We start from the raw sequence: 27,326 nt of genomic DNA on the forward strand, positions 1-27,326 counted from the left end.
TTGTTAAATTCTTTCGGTTTAGTAGTCTTACCCGTAACTTTACCCCAACCGATTTGTTGGGGGTACTGCAAGCCTTTTTATTGAAACTACAACTCCCATCATCCCTCCGCCCACTGGGGAGGAGCCCCGCCCCGTCCTTCGGTCCCCGCCCGTTCTACATTTGCTAATGCCACGGGAGGCGGGGGTGAAAGAGATGGGAACAAACATCGCGAGACTTCAACGCTCTCCTCCCAGCGGCTTGAGGGACGGAACCTGCGCAGAAGCGCCTTTTGAAGCCAGCGTGGGGGGAAAAGGGGCGGGGCGTCCTGCGCGTTCGCCGGGCCGACGCCTCTCCCCAGCTGGCACCGTGGTTTCCGGCCCGGGCGCCCGTCTCCACCCGGCGCGCGGCGCGCGTGCGCAGCTCCTGCAGGTGCGAGTGTGGCGGATGTCGCCCGGCCTTGGGTTCTGCAGCGTCTGCGGAAGGCCAGGCCTGGTGGCGGGCGCCGGGGAGCCGGCCGAGGTAGGCCGGGAGCGGGCGGGCGGGCGGCCTTGCGAGTGCCCGCCGCTGGGCTCCAGCCGGGGCGGGGGCCGGGGCCGCAGGCATCCCGCGCGGAGCTGCATCCTCCTGTCAGGATGAGGATGACTGACGGGGACCGCCCGGGGCCGGGACGTGCAGAGGCCAGGCTGGCGGTGCGCGGGGCTGCAGCTAGCCCAGACCGGTGCAGAGACGCGGGCGTGAGGCCGGCAGGTTCTCCGTGATGGCATTCGCTTCCCAAACCACCCTGGCTGCTGGGCGCACCGTGCGTTTTGACTCTGCAGTAGCGCTAGGGTCCCCGAATGAAGGCGTGCGTTTATGGTTAAGGTGCCCTCGGCCGAGGTGCAGGGGTGTGACCCGCTGGCCCTGCCAACTTGGAGCCTTTTCATCCGGGTGGCTCGAGTGCATCACCCGAAAGTCCTTCCCCCACCCCCTTTTTCTGCGGCGTGTTTTTCTTTGTCTTCTTTGCGCCCGAGTTTGCCCGTGGCTGTTGCCCCCCACCTCGTTCTTGGTCTAAGCAGCCCCTCTTATATTCTTTTTATCTGTTAACCCATTTAAAAAACCACTGTGTGTGTTAGTCTCTTCCTCCCATTTTTCTCTTTGAAAAAGAAGGTATTTCTGAGGGGTTGTGTAAGGGTCAATCGAGGTGTAAGGCTTTGGGATTGTAAAACACATTGGACTTATCCAGCAGTGGTGTGAGTTGAAATGCAACTAACACTCGATACAAGCTTTTATTTCCAGCTTTGTGAGGTCTGTCTTCCTAGGTCGTTTTGCCCATCAAATGTAGTTTTATAATTTGTTTTCGTTTGTACAGTTGGTTGTCTCTTCTTAATTAAAGTTTTTTTCCACTAAAGATGAGTGAAATTTTGATACATGAGACCATGATGGCTAATGTGTCCCTCACCTGTTAGTTTTCTACTTGAGGTGACCAAATAACAGAGAAGAGGAAAACTGCAGCGAGTTGAGGGAACCGTCCATCATGACGGAGGACAGTGAGCCTGACTGTGGGTGGTGAGGTTGCTTGCTCACCCTAGATGCCTAGGCCCCATCTGAAGTTTCCAGAACCTCCCAAAAGACGGCACCACCAGCCAGGGATCAGTTCTAACCCAGAAGTCTGTGGGGAGCTTTAACAGCCAAACCATAGTAGCTGTTATTTGACTTAAGTCTTTTTTTTTAAAATTTGCCCGTTCTTTATAGGTTTCTGAAGATTTCACGTTACGTAGCAGATTTCATGTTTTGTGTAAGGGCTGCTAAGAACTGTGCTTGATATCACAGTCATTGCTAAGATAAAGAATTGGATTGGGATCCAGGAAATGATTATCTTGACTAGGAATGGAAGTAGCAGTCTTGTTTGTGGGACTCCCAGAAAACATCCAGAAGAGAAGTGAGACCCTACCCAAGGTAATGCACATTTGGGTGACAAGCGTGAACTGTGCGGTGTTAATGTTTTTGTGTGAAAATAGCTCTTTATAGAAGATACATTATCTTTATGCTGGTAACCCTTCACAGCAAATGCATGTTGTAAGTGTGCTGGAGTTTGGATTTGCAACTGGTCGGAGGCATTAACCAGACTCTGCTGTGTGGGGTGTTCTTTTCCTGTGTTGCCGTAGTTTCCCAGGCTTTCTATCCTGCCTCATGTCCACTGTTCCTTATGTCATTTAGAAGTCACACTCACTAACCAACAAGGCGTGAAGATGAGCAGCCGGAGGAAGTGTGCTCCCCCAGTGAAGGTCGATGAGGAAAGGCGGCGGCAGCTTCACTGGGACATGCACGAAGACCTGAGGAATGAACCCCTGTCCTCGACTGTTGAGGAGCAGCCCTGCTCCGGTGCAGACTCTTCTTCTGATTACATCATCATAGACGATGACCCTCCTGAAGATGCGGTCCACAGAGATAAGAAGAGGCGTTCCGAGGCTGTGGGCACCTTAGAATCCACTGAAAGAGAGGCCCAGTTGTCTGTCAAGTTGAATGTTACGATTTCTCCCTGTGGTGTCGATCATTCTTGGAAAGCATTTCTGGGAGATTTTGCTCTTCGGCTTCTCCCTGAAGAGAGTTTAGTTGAAAATTTTTCTGAAAGGAGTTTTACATTGATGAATTCAGAGTCAAGCAATCAGTTCCTGATCTGTGTCCATTCAGAATGTAAAGATGCAGAGAAACAAGAAAGCGTATGCAGAGAACTGGACAATGTTTGTGGAAAGGGCCTTCGAGTGGAATCGTCCTTCAGTATCGACGTGTTACAGGATTTGGCCTGGCTGCAGAAGAAAAGAGGGATAAAACTTTATCAGAGACCAGAAGGAAATACGGTCAAGGTACTTAGTTTCTGTTGTGTCTTGTAAGGTTCTACACTGACGTTAACTTAAAAAGTCTCAAAACCCAGCAATAAGCTTCTCATTATTGTTTCAAAGAATACTTTATATAGGGCTTTAAACAACTCTGTCTCCCTGCAGTCATTTCTAGCCTAGGTGGCACTTTCCTAAGGAAGGTCCCCTGAGCTGTCCCTCCTGCCTCTGTGCTCAGTTACTTGCTTTGGTCCTCATCATCTTGCATCCTAATTCCTTGTGTTTTCAAATCCCTGTCTACATTGTTTCAGAAATGGTACGGCATGAATTAATTTCCTGATTGTAGAACTTAAGTATACCTTTCCTACTCTGACATACAGCTTTCTGTCATATGTCATCGACCCTTACCCCGCTTCACTTTGCTTTTTGTCTTGCTCCAGAAATTCCGAATTAAATTTGTTTCCCAAGAAGATTCTGTCTGTCTGCCTGTGCTTTCTCAGTTCCCTCTGCCCAGATTATTTTCTTCCCTATCTCTATGAACTATGTGCCATTCGCTGCTACTCTGTTCTCATGCATGGAGACTTCCCTTAAGCCCCAGGCGTGGTGGTGCAAGCCCTGACCCACAATATCTGATATATTGGTTTTTGTTCTGTTTTGTTTTCTTTCTTCACATTTTCTTTGGCTGCTTGAACTGCATTCACATTTTGGATCTTTCCTGCTTGCTAAACTGTGAAGTATTTATCTTCATTGCCTACTAAAGTGCCTGGTACCTAAATTATCAGCAAATCTGTGATTCGTTTCAAGATACGCATTCAGTAAGTTGGGTAAATATGTGAAAATCCGTCCGATGTTCTAATATCAACATTTTTTTCTTTTTGGTATGTATGTATACAATACCCATTCTTTTATGATAGATTATTCTGAAGTCAGTTGAGCTAACGTAAGTAGGTGTACTTTGAAAGGAGATATATATTTCTTTCAGCCTTATACTAAAGGCCGGAAGAAAAATTCTAAGATGTTTCTTCGTCTTTGTGTCACTGAAATGTTTCTTACGCGTTTCTTAAATTAAAAGCAATTGTATCAGTAGGTCTAATTATTATTTCTGGAGAGATCTGGTGTGTTCAGTGTGGAATGGCCATAGACATTTCAAAATAATCTAAAGAATAGAGAATGTTTGGGAACGTTACAGCAGTTAACTTTTCCCTGGACAGTGAAACTCATAACCATGCAACCCCCTGTCTACTGATTTTAAGGAACCGTATTTTGCTGAGTGATAGAGGGAATGTAAGAAATCATGGCTTGTATGTCTGTATTCCACCCTTAAAATCAAATCTTAATCTCTTGCATTTTTCTTGACCTTGACGTTTATAAAAATGTAAATATTTATCAATCACTATCACAGTAAGCCATCTCCAGGTAAACAAAAGGCAAACACATACAGTCCAGAAGCATAACTCACTTGTTACTGTGTCATGTTACTGGATTCTTCTGTTTCAGCAGAAGGAAAGGATTTCAGTCAGTAGGGAGTTTGGACTAGAATAGCTGGAGTAATAAAGAAAGTGAATTGTCTGCTGTAAAAAAAAAAAAAAAAAAAGCCTTAAAAATTAAACTATGTGTGCTGGCTCATATAGGCTTTCCAATTTACAAATGAGAACATTTGCGTCTAAATAAAAGTTATATTTCATAAATTCATTTTATTCTAATTATCACTGCCTATACTCAGACTTGAATATTTCAACTCTTAAAATTTAACAGCTACATTGTTTTACTTAACATTAGTCAAGCTCAATTTTCTTCCCTCTTTTCTTTCATGTTTAATCCGTTTATAAGGATTCCCAAACTTACCCACAAAAGGATGGACATGTGTGTTAGTTTTCTAGGAAATGCTTTCTTATAAGGGGCTTCCCTTGGTTATTCAGGCGCTCATTGGGTTTAGACACTAATGACATGGGGGTAGAATTGAGGTTTTCATAACATTCTCCTGTGTATGGTCCCAATGAAAGAAGTCTTTGTTTTTATTTTTCCAATAAATAATGTCTCAGAGACATTTACACAGTGTCTTTTTGAAATTAAAAATATATCTCATGCCTGTGGAGCAGACATTGTTTAAAAAAAAAATAGTGAATCTGGGGAGTGGAGAAAGAGTTCAATGGGTAAGAGTACCCAACTGTTCTTGCAGAGGACCCAGGTTGGTTCCCAGCACCCATCTGTCAGCTAACAGCCATCTGTAACTCCTGTCCCCGGAGATTCACTGTCCTCTCTTGGCCTTCATAGGCACTGCACACATGGTACATAAGCATACAGACAAAACATCCATATACTTAAAGAAAAGCTCATTTTTTTTTTCTTTAGGAATAGTGACTCTCAAGATGTTTTCTTTTGTCTTTATAAAGAATAGTATATTCTTAGTAAAACTTTAATTCTTTTTAGGTTGGAATTTATATCTTGGAAGCTGGTCTAACAAGACTAGACTTTATGAGTGATGCAAGTTCAAGAATGAAAAAGTTCAATCAGCTCATGAAGAGAGTGATGGAAAAGTTACATAATTTTATTATTCCAGGTAATTATTAAAGCAGACTTCAAAATTGCATTTTGTCATTGGTTTTCCTCAATTTGTGTGCATAACAAATTGAAAAATAAATGCTAAAAAATGAAGAGATATAAGTGATCTTCATATAGCACTGTATGACAGAATCTTATCTGGAATGTCCTCACTGATATTTATTTTTTTTCCCCACTGTATTTGCTTAGCATTGTGTCTAGCATTCAAGAAATGTTTGCAAAATTAATGCACAAAATCAAAAGGCAGTCAAAACACATCTGAACTGATTTCCTTTCCTCCCTTCCTTCCTTCCTTCCTTCCTTCCTTCCTTCCTTCTTTCCTTCTTTCCTTCCTTCCTGAGATTTGGTGCTACCAAAACCCACTCTTTCTTCTTAGCTTGATAATTTAATGAGAACCCTTGTCTTAATAAGCATTTTAAAAAAAGGGTTTTTTTTTTTTTTTTTTTTTTAATGTTAGGTTGTAAAAGTGAGTAAGTTAATTTATAAATCACAGATGAAGTATATATTCAGGTCTTCATAGTTACTAAAAACTTACGAGAACAGAACAAGTCAGTTTCTCTGAGCTTTGACAAATACATATACGAGATTGAGAAAGCAGATAGGTTACAACACATAGCTGTCGCCAAAGCATAAAAGCACACAACACTGAGAAGAACATTGGTACCGAGCAGCGTTTGAACTCTTTTAAAGAAGGCCTAGGCAGATATTTTGCAGGGAGGGATTTTCATCACAGAACACACAGCAGGACTGTGGAGATGAGTGGGTGCTTGGGGGTGTCCTGCAGTAAGGACTGGTGGCCAGAGGGCTTTGTAGCACGCGCACTTTCCCAGCCCTCAGAAAACTGAGACGTGAGGATTTCGGGTGTGAAGCCGATCCAGAAGAGTATGTGGTCTAAAACCCATGTGGGAGGGGAAGGGTTTGAATAGAAAAGCACTGCTTGTGACTTACAATGCGGACCCTGGTATGAGTATCTTTGTTGGATACACAGATGTGCTGGAAGAAGATGAGGAGGATTCGGAGAGTGAGCCAGAGGGCCAGGACATTGATGAGCTCTATCGCTTCGTGAAGCAAACACACCAGCAAGAAACACAGTCAGCAGTCCAAGTGGATGTCCAGCATCCTGCATTGATCCCAGTACTCAGACCGTACCAGAGAGACGCAGTCAACTGGATGCTACAACAAGAGCGTTTCAGAGGCGTCCCTGCTGGTGGCAAGTATCAGATGCTTAAAGAAGGGCTCGTTGATGGGGGAGGCACGATGTTAATAGTGGGATGTGCTGGGATGATGACAGATGATCATATTGGAAAGACAATAGTTTTCTAAGAAGTCTTTCAAAATAGAAATCTAGAAAAATATATGACTTTCCTCATTTATATAAGTCTAAACTTGTTTTTCCTTCAGCCTTAATGGGAATGTATTAGAAGTAAGAAATAAACTTAAATCATGGTCCCTACTTGTAATCTCGTTTTGGGAGGTAGTAGCAGGAAGATGAGGAATTCAAGTCATCCTGGGTCACAATGTGAATTTCAGGCCAGCCATTCCGGGCTGTGTGCCATGCTGCAGCAGCAGCAAGGAAGGAAGGAAAGGGGAGAAAAATCACGATTTTTCAGCAAAGGATTGCTTTTAGAACTTGATTAATTATGTGTAAGAAACTTCCTAATGACAATAAATGTTAGCAACAAAGCAGATTTGCAAATGTGAGTAATTTTCCTAGTTTATATTTTTGATTGCCCCACACAATAAATAAAACCAAGAGATTTATTGGAGGGTTGTAATATTTTTGTTTGTCTGCTTTGAGACAGTATCTGATTGCTGTCCTGGAACTCACTGTTTAGACCAGGCTAACCATAAACTCTACTGAGAATTCATGTTTCTGCCTCCTGAGTGCTGGGCTTAAAAGTGGATGCCACCAATGCCCAGCTTTGTTTTTAAGTGAGTAGACAAATTTTGAGATTTTATTAAATGAGTAGTTAAAGTTTTCGTTTTGGGCAGTATCAATTGATAGGCAATGTTTTTTTTTTTTTTCCTTATTCTTGATCCTTTCAAATATCAGTAAATTTATCTCCTTCAGAATTACTTTCCTCGCCTCTTTCACATTCACTCCCCCTGCCCTGAAACAAACTTCCAGCCCTGGAGTAGGATGCTCTCGGTCGAGTTTCCCTGTCAGTATGTTTTATTGCTCTTTCATTCTGTCCTTTCCTCTCAACTATTCCCTAAAATGAAGTAATTTTCTTCTGATGACATAGTTCCAGAAAGGTATAATTTATACACAACAACATGCTTTGAACTTAAAGGTTAAGTTTGCATTTTAGCACATCTGTATCCTTGGAGTCAGCAACCAATTTTTGTCGCCTTCCACCACAGTGACAGAGTGTCTGAGAAACCATTTCCATGGTTGAGAGGATTCAGTGCAAGATTGGCTAGCCTGATTGCTTTGGACCTGAGGAGAGATTAGATATTTGCTGGGAAGAAAATAACCCAATTTCAGAATCAGAGAAATGCTATCAAATGCATCTAGAATTTTTTTTTAATTGTAAGAATCTCTGCCAGCTATGGTGATTTAGAATTTTTTTTTAAGTATAAGAATTTCTGCCAGATATGGTGAAGCAAGCTAGTGCTTGGAAAGGAAACCTTCGAGCTTGCATATCAATACTTAATTATATAATCATTGAGTTGTAATGGTATGAATTAAGTGCATAATTATACAGTGTGGCTATGAAAATCCTGTGTGGCATTTTATACTGGAAATAATGTATAGATTATTCAGTGCCGTCTTAGTCATTGAGCATAGTTTTCATCATCGCAGTATCATGTGGCTGAAGAGCTCGTCATCTCACTGTAGCAGCCTGGAAGCAGAGACCATGCTATGAAGGGAGCAGGACTAGATACGTTCCCCAAGGGCAGTCCCAGTCGGGGCCAGCTGGCTCCTTTAACTGGGTCCTGTCTTCAGATCCCTGCCACTTCCCAGTGAGCCCTCCAGTTAACGAACCTACTGACACTAATCCGTGTATGAAGTCGGCGCTGCCGTGTCCATTCACTTTGCCTAGGCCCTCACCTCCAAGCATTGCTGTGGTGGCCAGCAATGAGGCAACACATGAGCCATTGGAGAACATATCAGATCCAAACCATGACACCGTTTAACACACAACTAGACTGGTGCCAAAGTAAATACTAGCTCCATATGGTTCTGGAGAGTTGAAATCCGACCTCCCAAATTGAAATCTGCTGTGAGTTTAAAATACACACTGGATTTCCTGTTGTACTGTAAAAAGGAGATAATGTAAAAACCCTTTAATTATTGTATTGGTTACATTTTAAGTAATATTTTAGGGTGAAGTAAACTGTTAAAATTATTTCATTTGCTTCTTATTTTATAATAAAACTGTAAATTAAAGGTTATATATGTGAATCCCATTATATTTTGTGCAATAGGACCGGTACAGACAATTCCACTGCCTTGAGACATTTGCTTATGGCCGAGTCAGCTCTGACCCACAAGAGGCAGCCATTGCCAGCATAGCTTGGCCTGGTTGGGGAAAATGAATTATTTTACACATGCACACAATTTGAACAAGGATTTTATTTCTTTTTATATGACATTTTTGAGGTGTGTCTATACTGTGTATATGAAGAACTCATTATTTTTTTAATCTATAGACTAGATTTTCGGATTAAATCTCCATGTGACATTTAGCAGTTCCTCTGCCCTGTGTGGCTTTCCCTGGATTGTATTTTTCCTATTATAAGCACTGTATCTTTTCCTATGGCATCTTTATTTTCTTAGAAACTGTTTTCATTTCATTGGTGGATAGAGACTGACTTTCTGTTTGGTAAATTAAAAGACTAAAGGGAAAGATTAGAGAGAAGGTTGAGATGAATGCAATGCTAAAATATTACAATTTGAGCATTCTTTTTCCTAAGTGAAGTGAGCCTTTCTTTTCACACTCTAGTCCATATAACAGGTAGGTTGCAGTTAAGATAAATGTTAGAGCCAAGTAGCATAGATGTATTGTATTAACTTAAAGTTGCCCATGATTCTCCTGTCTCTACCTCCTACAGCAAATCCTACCTTTGTGAACCACCACAACCCTGCTAAGTGATAAGCTGCCCAACGTGGGTCTTAAACCCCACGGCCCTGAGATTAAGAGTTACGTGCTCTACCAGATGAGCTAGTTGGGCTCCTGTAACTCAGAATCTTTCTCCGGTTGTGCAAATGAAAAATTAGTTTTCTCCATCAGAGTCTCAACTGGTATACAAAGCAATCTTAAGGGTGGGCCCTGTGCCTAGCAGTAGGTGGCGTTTCTGGAGATTCTTTGTGTGATAACATATAATGCTTTGTCACAGCTCCCCTCTGCCTTACAGGTCCTTTCCGTATATACTATGGTTTCTGGTTTTGTGCTTCTATGGGATTTCTGTGTGTGCAAAGGGCAAGCCTGTGTGCTTACTGTGCTTTTTCTTTGTCTCTTTTTCTTGTTTTTATCTTATTTGATTATTTTTTAGAAGTCTGATTCTAATGAGAAAGAAAGGGTGTAGATCCTGGGTGGATAAGGAAGAGCTGGGAGTTTGGGGAGGGGAAATCTTAAGATAGTGTATGAGAAAAAGCTTATTTTCAGCAGGAAAGAAGTTGTTCACCTCTCAGGCGCTTTGTTAAATAAAAGTAACCCTATCAGGCTGAGTTGCCGTTAGTTTTCCTGTTGACCCTAAGCGTTTGTTGTGCTTCGCTCTTCTGTGTTACTCCTTCCTTCTATGGATTTGGACCAAAGGATTAGAAGGATATTTTAAAAAGTGCACTGGAGGGAAGTGCTAAGTGAGAGGCAAATGTGTGGCTTCTCCTGAGTGAGCTTTCTCAAGGACTGGGTCTTCTGAGTCAGCATCCCACACCATTCCATTTGTTTCATTTTGGTATCAATATGTAACAGGAAGAATTCAAAACAAAGACTCTTATGTGGTTATACTTTCCTTTAGACAACTCCCTGCACTTCTTGTGGCGAGAAATTGTTACACCTGACGGTTTGAGACTCTACTATAATCCATACACAGGCTGGTAAGGCAAAATCTTATGATTTTTAAAATATGTACAGTAAAATCTGTGAGATTTTTAACACATGTTCACAATCTTGAAGAATGATAAATTACTATCTACTTCTATAGTGAGGATAGACTCAGAAGTAAAAGCTCTTGTCGTTTTTCAGTAAATGGATTTATCATGGTAGACAGAAGCTGCTGAGTTGTCAGACTGACAGATGGCTAGACATGGTAAGGCGTGTGCATTAATCCCAACACCTGAGGAGGCGTGCACAGGCAACCCTTTCCGTGGAGGCCAGGTTGGTCTACATATAGTTCCAGGGCAGCCAGGGCTATAGTGAGAGCCTGTCTCAGAAAGGGAAAAAATGAAGAAGTTAGGGGATTTATATCTCAGCTACTAATGTTATTATGTTTACAAAAGCCAACTTTTATATTTTCCATTAAATTTGTCAATTTATACATAAAAGAAATACAAGAATTTTTAATCATAATAGTAAGTCAGTAGTTATTGTCTTGTATTTTTCATCACAGGTTCATAAAGACAATAAAGGGTAAAATGCTATGATTACATCTGTTTGTTCTGTGGCCAGTGAAGGAAGAGGACAGTTTGCAGGAGTCTGTTCTTTCCTGTAGTTTGTCATGGGGCTTGGTGGCAGGGCCCTTCCCCTGCTGAGCCCTGGCCAGCCTGCATAACATATCTCTTTTATTACAGAAGAGATAACAGAGTTGACTATTTACTAGTACCATTCTTGTTTCTTCAGACCTAATTGTCTGCTTGGTTATTGTTATTTCACTCCTGTTACCTGTGACTTGCAAAATGGAATTGTTTTCTCCTAAATGAAGTTTGGATAAACTTCGTGTTAATTAATGCATTTCTTGTATTCTTTTGGGAATACCCATAGAGGACAGCATAACTTTCACTTAAATTCTTGGATTGTATTTTCCCCCTAGCATCATTCGTGATTTCCCACATGCTGGACCACAGTTGCTTGGTGGAATCTTAGCCGATGAGATGGGTCTTGGAAAGACAGTGGAGGTTCTGGCGCTGATTCTGACGCATACTCGACAAGATGTCAAACAAGATGGTCTCACCCTTCCTGAGGTACAAAAAAAATAGTGCAGTGCTCCAGAGGACGGGAGCACAGGATGTCAAGAGACCTTGCAGTGAACATTGACAGTTTGCTTGGCCCTCAGATTGACCTCTCTGTGCATTGTGTGGTAGTGGCTTGCTTTCGTGTTTGATTACCTTCACGTGACTGCAGAGAATGGGATGTTGGTCTCCCAGGTCTTTCTGAAGAGATACAGATGAATTAATAATGGGGTGTGTCTTCCCGCTAGTTAGCAGAGAACTGCTTTACAATACTTCCTACTGGTGCCTCAGATGCCATGTCAACATCGTAAGGTCCTTATTGCCACTGAGCATTTTTAAGAGCTGTCTATATTTACAAGTCTCAGATTCTGATAAGGAGAACTTACTGATTGACTGATGGCTTAGTAGTAATAGATTGTTAGATGAAATAGATTTTGTATAAGTATGTGAATTTCTGAGTTTACAAAAAATAAGGTGCTGTATTTCCCAGTAGCCTGTATTTATTTCCCAGTAGTGAAAACTGCATTCAGCACATTAAGCCCTGCTGACTTCAGCCCACTGATCAAAGGTAGAAGTAAGTAAGAGCCTTCAGGAAGTGCAGGCCCACAGTCTTAGCATGTGTGCAGTCTGCCGGAAAGTTCAGGTATAAAAAAAAAAATATATAAACCTTAAAGATTGCAATAGGAAATAGAAAAATGTATATATAAACACATTTTTATAAATGTCTATAAACATATATGACGGGGTTCCGGAGAGATGACTCAGTAATTAGGAGCTCTGAGCTCTGGCCTTTCTTCCAGAGGATCCAGGTTGTCTTTCCAGCACCCACCAACTGAACAACTACCTAACCATCTGTAACTCCAGCTCCAGGGATGTCCCTCCTTCTTTTGGCCTTTGTGGGCCCTGCATGCATGTGGTGCATAGGCACAGACATATATATGAACACAATGCAGTTGCACATAAAACAAAATTAAGTCTTATTTTTAAAAAAGACACTGTGTGAATGGGAGTATTAATAACTTCTTTCTGAAATGTTATGCTCATTACATATTTTATTTCCAAATGCGTTTCGTTATTATAAGTTTAATGTGTCAATTCTGTTTTAAAATGGGTTAAAAGTTACTTTTAAAATTTCCCTACATTTAGGTTATTTAAATAATTTATACAAATTAAAAAATGATGGCTAGTTGCAAGCTCCAAAGTTAAAAAAAAAAGAATGTATATAATGAATAGCATTTAGTTATCTCCTTTTATACTTATATAGGATGACTATTTTCTATTTTTTTAATAGAAGGGTTAATTATAGTATCATAATATTGACCACAAAATATTTTAATTACCAAATGTCATGCGTTTCAGGGGAAAGTGGTGAATTATTTCATCCCATCTCACTGTCCAAGGGGAAAAGTAAAAAATAGAGAAATCCAGGATACAGAATGTGAACCAAAAGAAAAAGTTCACTGCCCCCGTAAGTATGGTCTCTTCAAGTAGCTTCTTACAGTGATTGTCAATGCAATTTGTACTGTCCTCAGAAAGGTCTTAATCATCATGAATGGTTGTTTTTTTCAGTTGTGTATATTTAACATAAGAGCATGGTTACATTAACAAAAATAGAGAGTTCACCCCCATATTACTAATTCAGTCTATTATACTTAAAATTTCTTTGGTTTTGTTATTTTCAAGTGTAGCTACAATTTGTATTAACATATGAATTTTCTTTAGCAGTGGTAGCATAGCATATGTTAGGACATTCAAGAGTATAACAAATTCTTTGGAATGGTTCTTGACTGCCCTAAGTCTTTTCCTTACCCAGTACTTAATGCAGATGAAGACTGAGTTTCATTTCATTTGATTTATTTTGAGTAATTAGTGTATCCTTTTGTCTGCCCATCTGTACATTAGCTACCCGTGTGATGATCCTAACAGCTGTGAAAGAAATGAATGGGAAAAAGGGAGTTTCTATTCTCTCTATCTATAAGTATGTCAGCTCCATATTCAGATACGATGTTCAGCGGAACAGGAGTCTTCTGAAGCGGATGCTGAAGTGTTTAATCTTTGAAGGTCTCGTGAAACAGATCAAAGGGCATGGTTTCTCTGGGACTTTTACACTGGGGAAGAACTACAAAGAAGAAGATATCTGTGATAAAACAAAAAAGCAGGTAATAGCGTTATACTTAGGAACGGATTTTCTTTTCGTTGCCAGCTCACAAAAGAAGACACATAGACTTATTATTAATCATGAAAGCTTGGCCTAAAGCTTAAGCTAATCCCACTAGCTCTTACAGCTTCAGTTAACCATTTCTGCTCATCTGCTGTTGTCACATTCTTGTGGCTTGTACCTCTCCTGTATGTCTGTCCCCTGTGTGTCCACTTGTGACGCCTCCCTTCTTCCCAGAGCTCTTTCTGTCCAGAAGTCCCACCTATATCCCCTGCCTGGTTATTGGCTGTTTAGCTTTTTTTAAGCCAATCACTGTGTCACATCTTCACAGTGTGTGTAGGAATATTCCACAACATTTCCCCCTTTTTGTAAAAAAGAAAGAAAAAGAAAAGAAAGAAAGATTTTCACTCTCGACACAGTAAAACTATATACAATAAGAACAGTTATCAGGTAAGAATTACTTTTACAATGCCTAGTCCATTTGTATTTGGCAAATTTATAGAAAATACTCTCTTGATGAGTCAAAGCATTTTCTTAGATAAACAGTTTAAGCTTTTGTCTCGGTCAGCTTTATAAACTTACATCTCTTATGTAAGTTTGGCAGTGGCTTTCTTTTGTGTTCTGCTTGTCCAGTTGTGACAGCATACTGTCAGCAGTCAAGGCAAGGGCAGTTTCTTGATGAAATGGCTCGCTTTTGCCACAAAGAAAGTAAACCTGCATATGGATGTTCTTTGATGCCCATCATCCTTTTTTTTTTTTTTTTTTTTTTTTTTTTTTGGTTCTGGCAGACATAAACGTTTCTCAATGTCATGAAAAGTCTTACATTATTAAAACATTTTAAATGTCTATTCTTAGATCTTCCAAGTGTTTAAAGATCATCTAGCTATTTAAAATATATCTCTACATGGCCATGAAAACATGACTATTAAGTTTGATAATTTTACATAACTATTAACCTAAATAGCTTACATAGGCTAAAACTTTACATTTTCAAATAAGCTGTTAAATACCTTAGACAGAAATAGAAATATATATACAGTATGACAAAAATCTATTGTACAAAAATCTATACCAATATAAAATATTTGAGATCAGGGGTTGCTTAAAAGTAGGCTCAATAATCTATCCTTTTATCCTATAATTTCTTTACTATTCCCCCTTTTTCTCTTCAGAAAGATCTCTGAATCTAATATCATTTGTTTCGGTTTAAGAACTTGTAACCAACCCCCACCCCCAAAACAATGACAAAAATCCATAACCCACCAAATGACCAAAAATTACCCACCCTACTTCTTGCCATACACAATAAATGGGTAGATCCTACCTTCACACTAAACCTTTCAAAGTTTGCTGATAAAAATAAAAAAACAAGTGAATAAAAAGCATTATGATAGTGAATTATGTTTTCTACTTTCTGAGTGTAAATGTCACAAAAGTAGCAACTTTATTTCAGTTACCCTGGAACCCAGAGAAATATGGTTGAGTCATTAGAAATACTCAGTGGAATGGACTATAAAAATTAGTTGGTTTCATATGCCTTAGAGTTCAAGATTTCTTGTCTATTGATATGCTGTCTGCAGTTTCAAACTTGGCTCTCAACTTTACAAATGTTATATATACCTATTTATGTTTCAAGTTTTTTTTTATATATAATATTATGTTCCCAATGCAGTTATCCTATAAACTTTGTATTTTGGTATGAAATTGTTTTCACTGGGCCAGTAATTTCAGTTTGCTTTTAGAAAACTAGATACAGAGTACATGTAAACATTATCAAGGAAAGACTGCTAACAACAAACCAAATTATGAAAGCCTTTGTCTTGACTACACAAACACACATGCACACACACACACAAACAAACACACATGCACATATTACACGAGCAGACATGCACATGTACACTTCATCTCTTGGAATAGGGAGTGTCCAACTTGTGCCCAAGCAACACAGAAGACTTCAGTGAGCTGTGCTTTTGTAACCCTGCTGCCATCACAAGAGGAAGCTCTAGGCAGTGCCAGGGTTTCCTTCCGTACTAATATCCCGGCTCTTCTGTTTGCCCTTAGTTCTAACACCTTTTCCAGGGAGCTGTTCCTGTCACCTACCTTGTTGTCACACCCCATCTGTGTTACATGCCCTTTGTAATAACATGCTTTCGCTTTTTACTGTTCAGAGAGCTGTTGAGACCAGATACCAGATGTACTTCGTTTTATACACTGGCATCTAAGACAATGTCTGTCTGGCTCAGAACTGACATTCAAACCATAATGGCTGGAGACACACATAGAAAGGGCAAAGATAGAAATTTGTTTACTGATTTCTCTTTCTTTGTATTTGATGACTTGGAATTGTATGTACTCTTAAGTTTCTGTTACTTGATTGACTTAAGCAGACTTTAAATCATAAACTGTTACTAATGAATGGGTAATCTCCCTTTATCTTTCTGATCTATCTGAACACTAAACAATACAGGGATGAAGTGGAGCCTTTGCTTCTCAGAGGGTAGAGTGTGTTTGTTCGGAACAAGTCTCCTTGTCCGTAAATCATATACATCAAGTTTAGAGTTTGATTTCAGAGTTACAGCTCTATTGGCACATGCTAATTAAACCGTTCTATTTCATAGGTGGTGGGAAGTCCAAGGAAGATTCAGAAAGAGTTAAGGAAGTCGGTGAACAAGGACACAGATTCTGAATACCTGCCATCAAACACTTCTGACGATGACGATGATCCTTACTATTACTACTGTAAGGCCAGAAGAAACCGTAGTAAACTGAGGAGAAAGCCTGTTTTACTCACGAAGAAGGAAAAGAGGCAGCCTATCAGTCCAGATTCCCATGTTTACTCTCCTGCTGCTGGTGACTCTGCGAACACCGATGCTAATGTGTCGGAAAGTGCACCTGCCTCCGAAGACAAGCAAACCCAAGAAGCAGAAGAGCTTGCTGGGTCTCAGCCCGCTACTGATGAGTCGGCACATTCTCACACCGTGAGTCCCTGTGAGACCTCTGATTACCGCTTTGAGTGTATATGTGGTGAATTTGACCAGATTGGCCGGAAGCCGAGAGTTCAGTGCCTGAACTGTCACCTGTGGCAGCATGCGAAGTGTGTGAATTACGAGGAGAAGAATCTGAAGGTGAAGCCTTTTTACTGCCCCCACTGCCTTGTTGCAATGGACCCAGTGTCAACAAGAGCAACTCTGATTATCTCTCCAAGTTCCATTTGCCACCAGTGGGTGGATGAAATCAACCGCCATGTGAGGTCATCCTCTCTTCGAGTTTTGGTAAGACCCTGTACCAAAAGAGGGGAGGGAACGTGTAACCTGCTTCTTCGTGATAGTTTTCATTGTGGTTTTTGCTTTCAATTTTTTATAATTGTTTATTAGTTTATTTACTTGGAGGGTAGGGCAGGGTTTCACATAGCCATGCTACCTTCAAGGATGACACTGAATTCTGATCATCCTGCCTGTACTCCAAAGTGCTAGTATTACAGGTATGTGTACCACATCCAGCTTTTTATTATGTAGGATTTTACTTTTCTTTTAAAGATTTTATTTGTTTATTCTACCTGCACGCATGCCTGCAGGCCAGAAGAGGGCACCAGACCTCATTATAGATAGTTGTAAGCTACCATATGGTTGCTGGCAATTGAACTCAGGACTTCTGGAAGAGCAGCCAGTGCCCTTAACCCTTGAACCATCTCTCCAGCTCCGATTTTACTTTTGCCTGTGGTTTTATTTTCCAAAGTTCTTTGCTAATGTTTTTATACTTTTTTTTTCCCAGTAAATTGAACTGGAGGCCTTGAACATGTTAGGCAAGCACTCTAGCACTGGTCACATTACCGTCATGTTTGTATAGTCCTAAAATTACTTGTTATGAAACTAATACTAGCTGTAGTCGAGCTTGAAGAGAATAGTGAAAAAAAGAAACAGAACAGTAGACTATATTCTTTTCTGACTTCAAATTTTCAGAAGTTGAAAATATGTTAATATGAAGACTTTTTAAAAAATGTTTGATTATCAAGATGAAAATGAGTTGGTACAGGCACTTGTAATTTCAGAGCGATGCATTTCCAGGGTAGCATAGTTTCAGATGCCCATTCTGTAAATCCATAATTATCACCTTGTAGATCCATAATTATCTTTTGGTACCTCAGCTACCTTATTAGTAGAATAAAAACATTCAGCAGATATTTATTTGGTACATATCATTTTCCAAGTATTCAGTTTGTACCTGAGAAGGGGGTGCAGATTGAGGAAAGAAACAGGCTAGAGACAGAAGATAGATTCGGGAGGGCATCCAAGGAGTACTGGGATCTGCCCTAAGTTTATTGGTCAAAGTTTTTGTATACCCTAACCAAAATAGGGGAGAAAGGCAAAAGAACGTCCTTACCAATGATACAAGGAGCAAACAAATGTAATTACTTCTTTGATTCTCAAAGCTCCCAGTAATCATGTCCTATTGCTAATCATCCTGCTGTTTGGCCTTGAGGAGTAAAACATTACTACCACACCAAATCAAACATCCTGTTATTTGGCCTTGAGGATTAAGATATCTAGTAACCACAGCTTAGATCAAGTATTCTGTTATCTAGGGAAGACATCCAGTGACCTCACCTTAGGCCAAACATCCTTCAGGAGCCAGTCTTTAGACCTTAAGGTCTTAGGCCTTTAACCTTGAAAGAACAAGGATAGGTTCGACCTCTCTGACCTTAAGCCAATATGGAATGGAGCCACCTCTGTGGGCCCCACCATCCAGAAACTATACTGAATTCTGAAAGTGGTCTCTCACAGGCTTGCTACGTAGATGAGATTAGTCGAGTACTGGCTCGTGGTCATTGGGTGTTACTATTGGCCACGTTTCTTCTTTCTCCCATAAAAACAGTGTGCATTTTCAATAGTCAGCCACTGTCATGGACATGGAGACTGTAACAATGAATAAAGCATTATCATCATCATCATCATTATTATTATTAATATTTGCCACTAAGAAGCTCTGCTGTGTTGTATGGGATTTTCAGTCTTAGCTCCTTCAGTTTTGAGCAGGTCATTGTTTCCTCTGTGGGAAAGAAGTAACGCATAGCAGGATTGCTGTTCAAGTTTGGAGACAGGGCTTTGCATAGTATCTGAAACAGAAATGGAACTTGCGAATAAAGCTGTGATTGTTCTGCTTCCCCACACCACTGTGTTTTCACACCCATCCCTAGTGAGTCCGTCTACAACCTGCCTGCATTCTCTCCTCTATTTTTCCATTTGAAAGAACCCTAAGCACTGCTTCAAAGTGTAACCAAAACATTAGGTCCCCTGAGTCACCATCGCCTGCACAATTGCTCTTTCCACCAATGCTGTCACAATTGCTGTATAAAATTTCTATCACGTTGTTTATGTCACTAGATTCCCACACTAGAACATAACCTTTCTTCAGACAGTTGTGCAATCTGTCTATAGTACGTGTGATCAAATGCAAATTTAGAAAGGGCTCAGTTCAGGAGGAATACAAATAAATGACTATTTCTGCGGCTTTTGCCAAGGTGTCCTATAATAACTTGGTTCTGATTATTTCCCAGGTATATCAAGGAGTAAAGAAAGATGGCTTCTTACAGCCTCATTTTTTGGCAGAACAAGATATAGTTATCATTACGTATGACGTCCTTCGTTCAGAACTAAACTATGTCGATATCCCACATAGCAATAGTGAGGATGGACGTCGCCTGAGGAACCAGAAGCGCTATATGGCCATCCCCAGCCCCCTGGTAGCGGTGGAGTGGTGGAGAATCTGTCTTGACGAAGCTCAGATGGTTGAATGTCCCACAGTAAAAGTAAGAGTCTCTACAACATCTTTTGCGTGCCAGTGAAGGAAGGGAGAATGTGAATAGTTCAGTAATTGCAATTTAGTTAACCCTCACTACTGATATTGTTTGAACATTTGTTGCTAACCACTCTTGTGTTATGAACTGCATGGTCCTTTAAAATTACTGATTTAGCCAGACTTCCAGCCCCAGGGACCCTCCTGCCCTTCGTCTTCCTGGTGCTAGGATTTAACTGCTGCGCGTGTTGCTTCTTACTTTGGTGCTGTGAATCCAACCTAAGGCCCTAGATTGCGTAGCAAGTACTTTACTGGCTGAGCCATCTCTCTAGTCCTGTGTTACTTATATTTAGTCTGTCTCCAGTGACCAACCTGTAACCTGAACTGAATTGATGAATCTTATGTCGTCATACAGAAGCTTATCCCTATAGTAGGCAGTGGTGAAGGGGATGCATTCATTCAGGATATCTTTTCCTTCTCCGCATTCTTGAACTACCCTTACCTCTCAGGATGGCTCATAGTAAGCTCCCACTGATGGGGACCACTGTCTTGGGTCATAGCTTATTGAGTGTGACATTCAGCAGTGACTCTGATAACAAATAAAAGCAGCTGAATCTTAACTTAAATGCAGCTGTTAGTGGCTATTTTCATGAGGAAATGTGTGGCTGATTTCTGTGTTTTATTTCGTATTTGTCTTTGATTAGGCTGCGGAGATGGCCCAGCGTTTGAGCGGGATTAATCGTTGGTGCATCAGTGGCACCCCAGTGCAGAGAGGACTGGAGGGTAATAGAGGCGTCCACAGTACCTTACTTGTTTGGGGGAAATGCTGCCGTCCTTAACTTGTGTCAGAATCTTTATTTATTTAAGTATATGTGTACTTAAAGTTTGCTCCTGATAGTTGAAAGCATTTATCTTTGTGAATTGAATTTGGGTGAAATCTTGAGATACATGAGACAGATTTGCTTTAAATTGGCCAAATATTGTACCCATTCCACAGTATAGGTACAGGTCTCGAGTCAAGATCTAGAACCTGAGAAGAAAGGAAAACATGAGGGAGAGAAAATTGAATTTTATAGTAAGGGATCCCGAAGAAAGTGATGGCCAGTTTGAGATCTCTAACCCTGATAAGTGAGTAGGAGAGGAAAAGATTCTCTGTAATAGAAGAACAAGACAGTTGAAGGTAATATGGCGGCTAAAGTACAGAGAAACCATGTGCATGCAGAGACTCAATAGATAGGTATACAGAAAGCAAAAAAGGACCTTTTAGACCATGATGTATTTTTATTATTCTTTTATGAAAAAATTGAAAGCTATTAGAAGAATTTAGACACAATGATTTATGCTCATATGATTTATGCTCGTCTTGGAGATAAATTTGTATTTCAAAAATTCCCTCATTGTAATGTGGGAAATGATTTAGCAGAGAACAGAGTGTATACTAGGATATCAGCCGATTGTCTCTAAAGATTGCTGGAAGCAGGCAGTACAAACACTGTGAATCTGGGTTAGGGTTATCTTAGACAAATAAAAAGAGTGGATGAGGAAAATTAACAGGGGTAGTGTGTTGACACATTTCTAACTCATACATTTCTCTGTAAATAATACTAAAGGAAAAACATCTTTGGGTAAGAAGATTGTTAGTTTGTCTTAGGCAGATAAAACTTGAGGGTTTTAAAACCTCAGTGAAGTAGACCATAAACAGTTGGACTGATATGATCTGAGCTATAAATCTGTGATTCTTGCAGATAAGCACATGTTAGTAATTCCTATGTGCTATCACAATCGAGTACTTAATAATTCTATCGCATAGCAAAGCCCTGTCTAAAAAAAGTAATTTCAGCCTACAATGTTGGTCATCTTCAAATGATGCTCTAGGTAGTTGTGGTTTTTACATTTTTATTAGTTCCCCTAGAGTCTTACCCAGTGCATCTTGATAATACTCACCTGCCTCCCCGAGTTCTTCCCCAGCTTTCTCACCAGACCAGTTTGTGCTACCCAATTATTTTGGGGTGTGGTCTTCCACTAGAGATGTGGTTAACTTACCAGGGGCTGAACTGTTAAATAAAAGTCTCTTCCCTTTCCCAGCAGCTAACAGTTGCCAGTAGCTCCAGGGCTGAGGGTGGGACTGTGTTCCCAGCTTTGCTCTCCAGGTTGGACTTCCTCTGGCTTGGAATCATGGAACTTTAAAAATAATTCTTACTCTTTTTGAAGAGGACATATACTGTATTTTTTTTTCAACTATTGATAGACAAAGGTGTAAAGAAAATTAGTGTTTAGGAGTGGCGGTTCACTAAGTAAGTTTTGTATTTCATTATTGTCTTAGGTTAGTGCCCTAGAAATGCGATTAGTGTATCATGAGGAACAGTAGGTCAGAGCATATTCTCCATATTGCTTGAGATCACCTCATACTTTTTTTTCATATTTTTCTCATTTGACAAGTCTTACTTTGATGCATGCATCTTAACTAAGCAAATCCACTGAAGACGTTTTCACTGCCAGGCTTTTGGGTTAAGTGCAAGCTTTGTATAGTAGTAGTTACATTTTTTTAAGTATCTCAGCAATTTGAGTAGAACCTAAAGTACAGTAGATTCTTAGAAGTGTAAATTGACCTGGAATTAAGTGTTCAGATTTAAGAGGCTGCAAGATACATTCTACTTCATGACAAGCTCTGTGTGTGCTTTGTTGGGTCTGTGGGTGATCTTACGCAGAAGAGAAATGAAGAAGTCGAGAAGAAATCACCCCTGGTATTCTGTGGTTTTTCCTTTGTAGATCTTTTTGGGCTGGTGGTCTTTCTTGGGATTGAGCCTTACTGTGTCAAACACTGGTGGATTCGACTTCTCTATCGCCCGTACTGCAAGAAAAGTCCTCAGCATCTCTACAGTTTTATTGCCAAGATACTGTGGAGGTCTGCCAAGAAAGATGTCATTGACCAAGTAAGTCAGTGTGCTGACCTTTTACTACGGATATTACAAGGAGGAAAGGCCGGGAGGAAAAGTTCAAACCTGAGGTTAAATGGTTCTGTGTCCAACTTCCCATTACAGATCCAGATCCCACCTCAGACTGAAGAAATGCACTGGCTCCACTTTTCCCCCGTGGAGAGACATTTCTATCACCGCCAGCATGAGGTGTGCTGCCAGGACGCCGTGGTAAAGCTCAGGAAGATCTCCGACTGGGCCCTGAGACTGAGCAGCCTGGACAGAAGGACTGTGGCCTCCATCCTGTATCCTCTGCTCCGGCTCAGGCAGGCCTGCTGCCATCCACAGGCTGTTCGTGGGGAGTTCCTGCCACTCCAGAAGAGGTTTTACCATCAGTTCCCTCCTCCTGTGGGGCTTGTGTTGCAATAGTAGGCAGTGTTGAAGCATTTTTGAGCCCGTTTTATTCAGGGACATCTGGCTAAGTATCAGTTTTTGTTTTGTTTTGTTTTGTTTTGTTTCATTTTTTTTTCCCCCTATGGAGCCACATTTGTCAAAGAGTCATAACAAAAGATTTTCTCATGGTTTTGAACATTTCTTTTAAGTTTTGAATAGTTACAACAGGCTTTTATGATTGCATTTTTGCTTTGGAGAGGTGTTTTGTTGTTGTTGTTGTTTTGTTTTTTTGGCTTGAACTTTTGTCCATCCCACCCGCAAGACCTGCCCTTCCTCGTGTTTATGCTCTTTTAGACCGGGTTTCTCTGTGTGGCCCTGGCTGCCCTGGAACTTGCCCTGTAGACCAGGATGGTCTCAAATTCAGAGATTCTCTAGTCTCTGCCTCCCAAGTACTGGTGAAATTTTTTGTTCTTAATGTACTTCTAGTTTCCCGTGTGAGGAAGCAGCTAGATCACTAAGTATTTTCTCAATAATCGTGCTAGTTATATCCTTTGATATGTCCTGTTGTTCCAGAATCCTTTTGTGTATTGGACTACACCTCAAAGTCTGGCCTGTTTTCCATACCTGTATTTATAAGAGTGTTAGCTGTCAAAGAGCTATAAAGAAGATTATGTTTGGGGCTTTTGAGTGGCTCATAGACAACTAGAAATAGCAAAGATGATAGTAACACACAATATAATCTGAACTGATAAAAGTTTTAAGAATTACAGATTGCTATGGAAACAATTTCTATTGGAATGGTAGTTTATGACATCCCCCTAATAGAAATGACATTTGGCTTGACTGTGGGAGCATCTCTTTTTATTTTATTAACTAAGAATTAATTTTACATTAAAACATAAATTTAATTAATTTGTAGTGGTGAAATTGATTCAGACCCAGCCTTACATTGTGATCCCTGTATTATCTCAAATGGATCATATTGTACTATGAACTTATGAGAAACTTCTAGTTCCTTTCTCTCATGAATAAAAGTGAGAAGTTAAAAGAAGGGAAGTCAGATAGGAGAATAGTTAATTATTAGTAACAATTAAGTAAAAGCAATAGCCGTGAAGTGGAAGGTGAAGGGACTGCAGATGGCCCAGCAGTTCAGAGCTTTTGCTGCTCTTCCAGAGGACTGCGTGAGTGTGCTTGCTATTACCCATGTCAGTGCCTTACAACAGCTCATCACTCCAGTGGACACACACAGGCACGCACACACGCAAATGCACACTCACCCACTCCACACACGCGTGCGTACACGCACGCACACAAATGCACACTTACCCACTCCACGCACGCACGCACACAAATGCACACTCACCCACTCCACACACACACACACCGCGCACACACACACACACACACACATATATATATCACGCGCACACACGGACACGCTCATAAGCCAAAAAAAAATTTTTTTTATAAAACTGCTGAAGACTTGTGCAAACACTGTTGAGAGCCCTGTTTCTGTCAGCTAGTGCAGCGTGTCTTTCCTGCTGTGATAGAGCCTGGAAGTTCCGTGCTAGTTTTGAGCTCTGTCTTCTCTTTTAGCACCATGACAATGGAGGAGCTGCTGACGTCTCTGCAGAAGAAATGTGGAACAGAGTGTGAAGAGGCCCACAGGCAACTAGTTTGTGCCTTAAACGGCTTAGCAGGCATCCATATCATTAAAGGTAGAAGGTGATTGCTCTAGTATATCTGACTCTTCCAGCACTTTTTGAGTAAGAGTAATTACAGAGTGACAATCTCACACACTATTGAGATGAGTTAAATGGGTTGGATTATACAGAGAACACATATGCAGAGCATGTAAAAACAATTGAACAATCAGGGTACATGGACCTTAAGCAAACATCTTCACTTACAGAAGTTAGAAAATTCTGGGAAATTACACTAGGAAAAAGATTTTGTCATATTTATATTAGTCTTTTATAGTAAGTAATCAAGCAGAACATTTAGAAATAGAAAAACGAGTAAATTTTAACACATTTAATACTTCATTTAACAATGAAGTATTGTTCATTGATTTTTAAATAATGAGACTTAATTCATTTTTTTATGCTGTATGCCAGGAATGATGTAGAAAGGAATATGCAAAATAAAACCTCAAATCTTGCATAGACAACTAAAACCACTGTTTCCAAAAACCACAACAGCAATTGATAGACCTGTTATGAGAATAGACAAATCTGTAATGGAAGTCGGAAGTGCCAGTGCCCCCTGCGTTACAGAGCAAGCAGGTAACACTGTGTCAGCACTTAACCACCAGAACATAGACTGGCTGAGGTGACCTGGAAATGGCTTGGTGAGCGCTGCACCCAGCCACAGAGGAATGTATGTCCTTCAAGTATACATCCAGGGTAGAAAGGTGGTCAGTAATCATAAAGCTTCAAGATTTCCAATGCGTGTTTTATTACCGCAGTGGAATCTCTACCAAGGGCTGGTGAGGGGCTCTCCTCAGTGGGTAAAGGCACTGCTGCCAAATGTGATGATCTGAGTTCAATCCCTGGGACCCACATCTTGCAAGAAGAGAACCCACAAGTTGTCCTCTACCTCCCAGTATGCGCCGTGTCATGCACCCCCTCCTAACTCACAAATAAATAACTTAAAAATACATATCAATAAGAAATAGCTAGAAACACTTCAGCTATTTCGGGGGGAGTAACACTGAGTATAAAGAGTAATTCAAAAGAGCAGCTGGGAAGTGTTCGGAAGTGAATAACAAAATATCAAGATTATGAGGTATAGCACATCAGTTATTAAAGGGAAGCTTGAAGCACAAAATATGAAAAAATGTATTTACAGTTGTTCCGCTACCTTAATCTCTTGTGACAATTTATATGCTAAACTTTCCCATAGGAATATATCCCTAAGAAGAAACTGTAAACATAGGGCTCAGTAGTGTACACTGTCACGCATTCACTGGGTGTCTTGGTATATAGCCCCTGCCGATGAATGAGAGGAGATTAGCTTCATAGTGATAGAGGCAGGGAGCCATCTTGTGATGAATAGCATTCCCTTCAATCCTCCACAAGTATCCCTCTTCTGCACCATCAAGTACCATGATGGTTACTAATATAGTGGTCATGGGAGATTTTACAGCTTTTAAAAGAAATCTATACTTTGAAATTCTAGAAATACTTGCTTATATTATAGAAATGTGTGATGATATATAATGAATACTTCCAGACCCTCAGTCAGTAGAATACCCTGTGGAATAAAAGAATGACAGTCACCTAAAAAAAAAAAAAAAAAAAAAAAAAGCCGGAGTAATCCTAATACAAGGTCAGATTGTTTAACCTACAAAAATAATGAATTACAGGGTTGGGACTGTTGGCATGGTGGTAGGGAACTTGTCCAGCATGTGAAAAACCCTGAGGTCATCCCCAGCACTGAAAAATCAATAATAATAGCCATAAGAAGAATTAGAATTGTTCTTTTCTGGTACAGCATTTTAGATTACAGGTGTTACTGGTGTGTAACTTGTGTCCGTTCATTGCATTGTAATTTCTCAGGTGAGTACGCCTCGGCAGCAGAGCTATACAGGGAAGTATTACGCTCCTCTGAGGAGCACAAAGGAAAACTCAAAACGGATTCGCTGCAAGTAAGTACAGCCTGAAAAGTGCCAAGTATGCATTCAAATTACTCTCAACAATGACTTTTCACAATGTTAAAGGGTAACCGTGAACTGAGTTACAATTACTAGCGATGGAAGCTGGGATTCCTTCTCTTAATACAGTGGAACTAAGTAAGATAAATGTGACCATTGGTCTGAGTTTGACTTGTAGAGGTCTTTTAGGAGGGTGTGCAAGTTTGGGTTATAACACTAACTGCTCTAGTTAGTGAGAAGTAAAGACACGTTTATCAATCTTGGCAAGCTTGGGCTTGACACCGAGGTAAGCTGACATTGTCATTCACAATGAAGACTTTAGAACGTGTATATTCATGTGATAGAGTACACATTTGGAAGCGTGTGTAAGAGGGGGCAGGGATGGGGCCAAGGGTAACTGAGGTTGGACCTTAAGCACGCATGGGCCTCATGGGAAAGATGCCCCATTCTTCAAGAAATCAAGATAGAACGAGGCAAGAAGACAGCTTGAGTGCCAAGTTTCTTAATTCAGAATCAAAGGATAAGTAATCAGCTTGCTTCTTGCTTTTCATTAGTTTTTATGTCTGCTGACTGGCAAAGGATTGATCATTGATTCCTTATTCTGGCCAGTCAAGTCAGCAATGCTATTCTGGGATAAAATACTACTTGTATCTTCCCTTCTAACTACTTATACAAAAACTAAGAGATCAGTTTCCACAAGAACACACAGAGGTAATGAAACACTTATCTCTAGTATCATTTTCACCTTTATTATTATTATTATTATTATTATTATTATTATTATTAAATCTGCTATGTGTTGTTTAAGGAGTCATGTTGGAAAGACCGAAGACATTTGACGTTGTGTAGAGTACACAGAGATTTATACTTTGGCTACTAATCTATACCCAGATAAAGTGAACCCTGAAAGTCTCATGTCATATTGCTAGAACTCTGTCC

The 27,326-nt window shown here is 40.3% G+C and overlaps 1 protein-coding gene across 1 annotated transcript in view; it reads left to right on the top strand.

Annotated features, from left to right (window-relative positions):
• Window positions 1-2,180: 2,180 nt before the first annotated feature.
• Shprh (SNF2 histone linker PHD RING helicase) overlaps window positions 2,181-27,326 on the top strand; it is a 56,831-nt gene continuing 31,685 nt past the window's right edge. The window contains exons 1-14 of the mRNA XM_051206192.1: window positions 2,181-2,823; window positions 5,224-5,353; window positions 6,344-6,565; window positions 10,321-10,399; window positions 11,332-11,482; window positions 12,830-12,938; window positions 13,373-13,629; window positions 16,250-16,903; window positions 19,186-19,437; window positions 20,129-20,207; window positions 22,194-22,357; window positions 22,466-22,722; window positions 24,329-24,450; window positions 26,293-26,381. Of these exons, the coding sequence (XP_051062149.1) occupies window positions 2,209-2,823; window positions 5,224-5,353; window positions 6,344-6,565; window positions 10,321-10,399; window positions 11,332-11,482; window positions 12,830-12,938; window positions 13,373-13,629; window positions 16,250-16,903; window positions 19,186-19,437; window positions 20,129-20,207; window positions 22,194-22,357; window positions 22,466-22,722; window positions 24,329-24,450; window positions 26,293-26,381 (3,180 nt within the window). The 5' untranslated portion in view covers window positions 2,181-2,208. The remainder of the gene's footprint in view (window positions 2,824-5,223; window positions 5,354-6,343; window positions 6,566-10,320; window positions 10,400-11,331; window positions 11,483-12,829; window positions 12,939-13,372; window positions 13,630-16,249; window positions 16,904-19,185; window positions 19,438-20,128; window positions 20,208-22,193; window positions 22,358-22,465; window positions 22,723-24,328; window positions 24,451-26,292; window positions 26,382-27,326) is intronic.

This window comes from Phodopus roborovskii, unplaced genomic scaffold, assembly GCF_943737965.1.
Source record: "Phodopus roborovskii unplaced genomic scaffold, PHOROB, whole genome shotgun sequence".
Classification (NCBI taxonomy): domain Eukaryota; kingdom Metazoa; phylum Chordata; class Mammalia; order Rodentia; family Cricetidae; genus Phodopus; species Phodopus roborovskii.